The sequence below is a fragment of the Pelophylax lessonae genome (genome assembly GCF_965119305.1).
Source record: "Pelophylax lessonae genome assembly, chromosome: 10".
Classification (NCBI taxonomy): domain Eukaryota; kingdom Metazoa; phylum Chordata; class Amphibia; order Anura; family Ranidae; genus Pelophylax; species Pelophylax lessonae.
Genome location: NC_138777.1, coordinates 83,771,587 through 83,777,647, shown reverse-complemented (window position 1 = coordinate 83,777,647; position 6,061 = coordinate 83,771,587). Strand labels below are relative to the sequence as shown.

General features: G+C 39.5%; 1 protein-coding gene across 1 annotated transcript in view; it reads left to right on the top strand.

Moving 5' to 3' along the window:
• Window positions 1–2,202: 2,202 nt before the first annotated feature.
• Window positions 2,203–6,061, top strand: part of LOC309565961 (mucin-2-like) — a gene marked incomplete at its 5' end in the record, with an annotated part of 134,157 nt that continues 130,298 nt past the window's right edge. Inside the window, 1 exon segment of the mRNA XM_082270989.1 lies at window positions 2,203–2,269. Within this exon segment, the coding sequence (XP_082127115.1) occupies window positions 2,203–2,269 (67 nt within the window).

Genomic DNA, 6,061 nt, shown 5'->3' with positions numbered 1-6,061 from the left:
GATTGTGAGTATATACCATATTGACAAACTTATATTCTACTTAAATGGCTGTAAAAAAGAAGTTATTGCAAATTGAGTGTGTTTTCCCCTCTAATGGCTAATGTCTTGGGGCTTTTACTCTTTGGTTGAGTATTTCATTAAAGGATGGAAAATGTAAAGGTCAAATGGCCTCTAACTACTCTGCTATTTCCATGAAGTCCAACTTGTCGCCATCCATTTCTGGATTGCCCTCTTGCTCAGGGTAGTCAGTTAGTAGAATAAAGCCACAGGCCCTGTGTGGAGTCTAATGAATGATGATTTTATTTGGGTGGCAAAGCGCTATGTTGCTCTGGTACCAAAAACCCAGGAAAACAGTTTTTGTACAGCTCTGTAGGGATCTGTAGAACTCTGTCTCTTGATACTAGAGCAAAAGGATACGGCAACAACAGGATACTGAAACAATAAGATACAGAACAGTGCGTATATAGAAGTCCTTTGGAGCCTATCCCTAGGCTCCATCTTCAGGCAAGGAGTGAGAGACAGCTGGAGGAGTAATAATCTGCTGGGCGACCTAAAGGGACCACTGATTCAGCGGAAGCTACAAAGCCAATTTTTTTCTAGTTTTGGATAGAGTTGGGTATAGTTACATTTACAGTCAGGTTATTTCTTTAATTTAAAAAGTATATGGTGTCATCGTTGGTCGTGCATCCTTCTATGCTGACAATGGAGGACAGTGAGGGACACAGCGTGGAATGTTAGCTACTTTGGCTTTGACTGTCACAAGTACTTCCAAAACATTTACAGGATGCTACCCACTCTTGGGACATTCCCACGCAGTGTTGAATTAATCAATTCATTCTTTCATTCTGTTTTCCAGATGTGCTAGCAATGTGTGTCTTGAATAAAAAAAAAGTACTTATTTATTTCTAAGACACTCTAGAAAGTGGTGTGTTTTTGTAATAGGAATGAGCCAAACCCCCCTAGGTTGAGTTTAAGCTTCCTTGGCAAATTTCAAAGAAGTTCAGATGCCCAACCCATCCCATTGAAATCAATGGGAACTAAATCTGTAAAATAAAATTGCCTATTTTCTGGGCTAATAGGTGAGGGGGGGGGGGCACTGCCCAGGGGGACCTGCACAAATGCAATTTATTTTTTATTCCATTTGGCCAGGAGCAGTGTTTTTTTTATTTTTATATGTATGAAGTGAAAGTGTCAAATTCCTTTAAATAACATTCCTGGTGGTGCCCTAATCCTATCTGTGATATGGAAACATCTCTGTGACATACAGAAAATACTGCAGCAGCACTGATTTTTACAAAGGTAAAAAAAGTAAATTGGTCGAAAATTACACAGACCCCCCCCTCCCCCCCAAAGGGTCTACTATGTATTTTGGGGGACCTTTGGAGAGTTCTGTGTGCTACATCCTACAGCAAGCATGAAAAGAAAATTCCATAGGATCACCTTTCCAATAAAAAGCTTAAAGTCCCCATAAAACATGCCCTCAACCCCTTAACATGAGAAGAGGGGCTACCTTCCCATGTTGATAAGGACAAAGGCTTCTTCCCCTCAATCCTGTCTGGTGGGGTCTAGGGGCCCTCAGATACCACTCCCCCCCCCCCCCATGTATATGAGTGTAGAGTACACAGTACCCCTACTCATTAAAAAAAAAAAAAAAAGATGTAACGCACAAATTAAGACAACTAAACATTTGACAAGTCCTAAACAAAACCCCCCCAAAATGTCCCTCATTGTAATTACATCATCAATCGCTTGCCACCCACCAGAATACTTCTTATCACTTCCTTTTCCTGTGGCAAATTAAAAATGGTGGATTCCCCATCACCTTCTTTACTAAAGACAATGCTCATCAGGTCCAATTATGAGAGTGAATCTACTCAGTTGTAACATAGACAGCAATGCAAAAAAAGAAATGATGTAGGTTCTAACCCTTCCATATTCAATCCAAAACCATAAATAAAAAGATTTGGCTTTACATACGCCTAAGGTAAACACTGCAATAATTAACATAACATATTTGCATACTTGTAAATGTAATATACTTTCCCATTAACAACATAAGGGTTAAAGGATCCTAATAGCTTAGATGCCATGACAACTTTAATAGAAGTAGAATGAGCCATTAGTGTATTTGGGAATAATGCCAAGTATTAGGTAATATAAGGCAAGCCAGCTAGTCAGGTACTTCCATTTCTACCTGCAGTCATGGTACTCTCTGGACTTGCAAAACTATGGCTTCTAATGTGGGCTTTCACTTTCCTGAATTCTTTTGGTAAGGGCAAATTAGATAAGTATACTACTTAGATATAATTATACTTATTACTAATGTTATTTTATCCTACCAGATAGAACGTATTCTACACAGTATAAATTATGTATGAGCAGAATAATGCCAGTCCGGCTGCTGTGACACATATTTATAAATCAGTGATTCTGACATTCACCGAACATTCTCTCCAGGTGAATCTTCTAGGTACATGTGTTTCAAATGACATTGACTGATTCACCAGTGGTGAATATTTGGTGAAAGTCACATTCACTGCTTTGTAAATATTGCTCATTATGTATATAGCCTTAATCATTACCTTTGTAATAGCGTATACCAATACATTTACTGAAAATGATAAAATACATTTCACATAATAGTAAAAAGAGGCAGCAGATTATCAAGTAAGCTATATCATTGGGGGTAACTGCCTTGTTAGGATAAAAGTAAGCAAGAATCTGCTGTGATACAAATATGCATTTTTTTTGTTAACTGTCAATGTATATATACTATAACTATACTCATAGTGTACAGTAAGATTTAAAGCAGTAGTAAACACAGATTTTTTTTTTTTTTAATGGGCCCCTGCAGGTTCATTCCATATTTTTATAACATGTATTGCATACTAGCACACTATGACATACTTACCCATAAAGCAGATCTCTCCAACATTGAGCTGCCACCACTCCTGGCGCATCCCTCTTCACCTGGTCTTACTTCTGGCTTTGAACTCTCCAGCCATTGGAATGACCGGGCCACAATGACATCACTCACATGCATGCACGCGGGAGTCACACTCGTGGCACGGTGCTCTCTGCATTCATGATACACTCAGTGTGCCCTGAATACAGAGTGCACTGCGCATGGCAAGTGACATCATCAGTAGGGATGATCGAACTTTTCAAAAGTTTGGTTCGACCAGAACACCCGAACTTCCCGAAAGCTCGGCCCGGATTTCAGAACCCCATTGAAATCAATGGGACCCGAACTTCGGTAATCAAAAAACACCATTTCGAAGCCCTAAAACCCAATAAATTCCCCTAAAAAGGGCCTTGGGTTCTGGGTCATGCCCCAGGGACTATTAATCACACAAAAAAAAAGTTCTTTTGTCATTTTTGATAGAGAGCCAATTATTGAAAAAAAAAAATAAAAATGAGATTTCTTTGGATTTAGTGTCTGGGGGGTCTAAAAAGTGTACCTGTGAAGTTTCAGCTCTGTAGCATGTCCAGAACCAGAAAAAAAAAAAGATTGTTTGTATTAGAATTAATATAGAACAGGGATATGGCTCTGCTATTTTCACACCTTGCCGGTTTTGTAGCAAGCGTTTTTTTGGGCATTTTTTGGGGATCTTTGGAGGCAGGCATAACATCAGAACTTCTGTGTAGGGGTATATACACACACAAACACATGTATGTATATATACACATACACATATATAGGTGTGAAAGTAGCAGAAACCTATGCTTGCGCTAATGAAATAATTAACAGGCATATGGCTCCGCTCCTATCACACCTATATGTGTGTATGTGTATAAATACATATAAGTGTGTGTGTATATATACCCCTATACAGAAGTTCCGATGTTTTGCCTGCCTCCAAAGACCCCAAAAAAATGCCCAAAAAAAAAAAACGCCTGCTGCAAAAACACACCTGGGCGTTTTTGTAGCTGGCGTTTTTTTGGGCATTTTTTGGGCGTCTTTGGAAGCAGGCATAACATCTGTACTTCTGTGTAGGGGTATATACACACACACACATGTATGTATATATACACATACACATATATAGGTGTGAAAGCAGAAACCTATGCTTGCGCTAATGAAATAATTAACAGGCATATGGCTCTGCTCCTATCACACCTATATATGTGTATAAATACATAAAAGTATGTGTGTATATATACCCCTATACACAAGTTCAGATGTTATGCCTGCCTCCAAAGACCCCCAAAAAATGCCCAAAAAAATGCCTGCAAAAACACACCTGGGCGTTTTTTTTTTTTTTTTGGCGCAAGCATTTTTTTGGGCATTTTTTGGGCGTCTTTGGAGGCAGGCATAACATTAGAACTTCTGTGTAGGGGTATATATACACACACACATGTATGTATATATACACATATATAAGTGTGAAAGTAGCAGAAACCTATGCTTGCGCTAATGAAATAATTAACAGGCATATGGCTCCGCTCCTGTCACACCTATATATGTGTATAAATACATATAAGTGTGTGTGTATATATATATACCCCTATACAGAAGTTCAGATGTTATGCCTGCCTCCAAAGACGCCCAAAAAATGCCCAAAAAATGCCCAAAAAAACGCCTGCGCCAAAAGGTGTATTGTTGCAGGCGTTTTTTTGGGCATTTTTTGGGGGTCTTTGGAGGCAGGCATAACATCGGAACTTGTGTATAGGGGTATATATACACACACACTTATATGTATTTATACACTTACACATATATAGGTGTGATAGGAGCGGAGCCATATGCCTGTTAATTATTTCATTAGCGCAAGCATAGGTTTCTGCTACTTTCACACCTCTATATGTGTAGGTGTATATATACATACATGTGTGTGTGTATATATATACCCCTACACAGAAGTTCAGATGTCATGCCTGACTCCAAACATGTCCTCAAAAAAGCCCTATAAATGCCTGCAGCAAAAAGCAGGGTGACAGGGGCGAAGCCATATCGCTGTTCTATAAGTGTTCTAAGAGAAACAATCTTTTCTCTGTGGCGGTCACCCTGACATGGAAGGGTTTTGTCACCCTGCCATAGCAGTCAGAGTCAGTTCACCCTACACTACACTACGGTCACCCTGGCACTTAACACTTTCCCTACAGAAACTAGATTTTTGAATCTAACTAAAGTGGAAAATAGCACCTAACTACACTAGATATCCCTTTCCTCACACTAATAATTGCTAAATGACACTTTGAGAGCAGAAGTAACAGAACTGCTTCCACTCTCTTCCACAGCCCTGTATTAAAATGGTAGAGATTTGGCGGGGCTTTCTTATATACTGGGGGGCGTATTCACTAATGATTGGCCTCTGGACCCCCTAGTCACTCCAATCACATTCCTAGCATTCTCCTGCCCCCTCAATTGGCTTTTACTGATGGTTCTGGTCCAATCACGGGCTTTTAAAGCCCATTTCCTGTCCCATTGCATTTTGGTCGGTTCTGGTTGCCGAATTCCGAACTTTTTCAGCAAAAAGTTCAGAATTCGGCCGAACCTCGAACAGTCAATGTTCGGGTGGAACCGATGGTCGACCCGAACCGTTCGATCATCCCTAATCATCAGTTGGAACCAATGGGAATATCCCCTAAAGTACAAGTTTAGGAGGTATACACTGTACCTACAGGTAAGATATATTATAAGCGTACCTGTAGGTTCAAGAATTATGTTGGAGCTTACTACTACTTAAATAGGACATAATAGGACATACAAATAATTCAATTGAAAGTATATGTGTAGCCAAAACATATTGCTCCAGTGAACAGAATAAAAACCCTTCTTTTTATTACTTTGCTGCCTTTGTCTTGTTGGGAAGATTGCCCTTTACTTTTTGTCCTGAAAACTAAAAAAGATCTCTACAAAGCAAAGGGAATTCTCCTCTTAGATAGTTGTCACCAGATCAGGCGTCCCCAATAGAAGATCTCTTCTCTCTTGCTTTGGTGACAACATTTTTGCATTTCCTATCACTTTCTGTGTCTGTGACAATGGTAGAAAGCCAAAAAGAGGGATGACTCTACATAGTAGGGATGCAGAGAGCTACAAAAATGCATCAAGGTATGA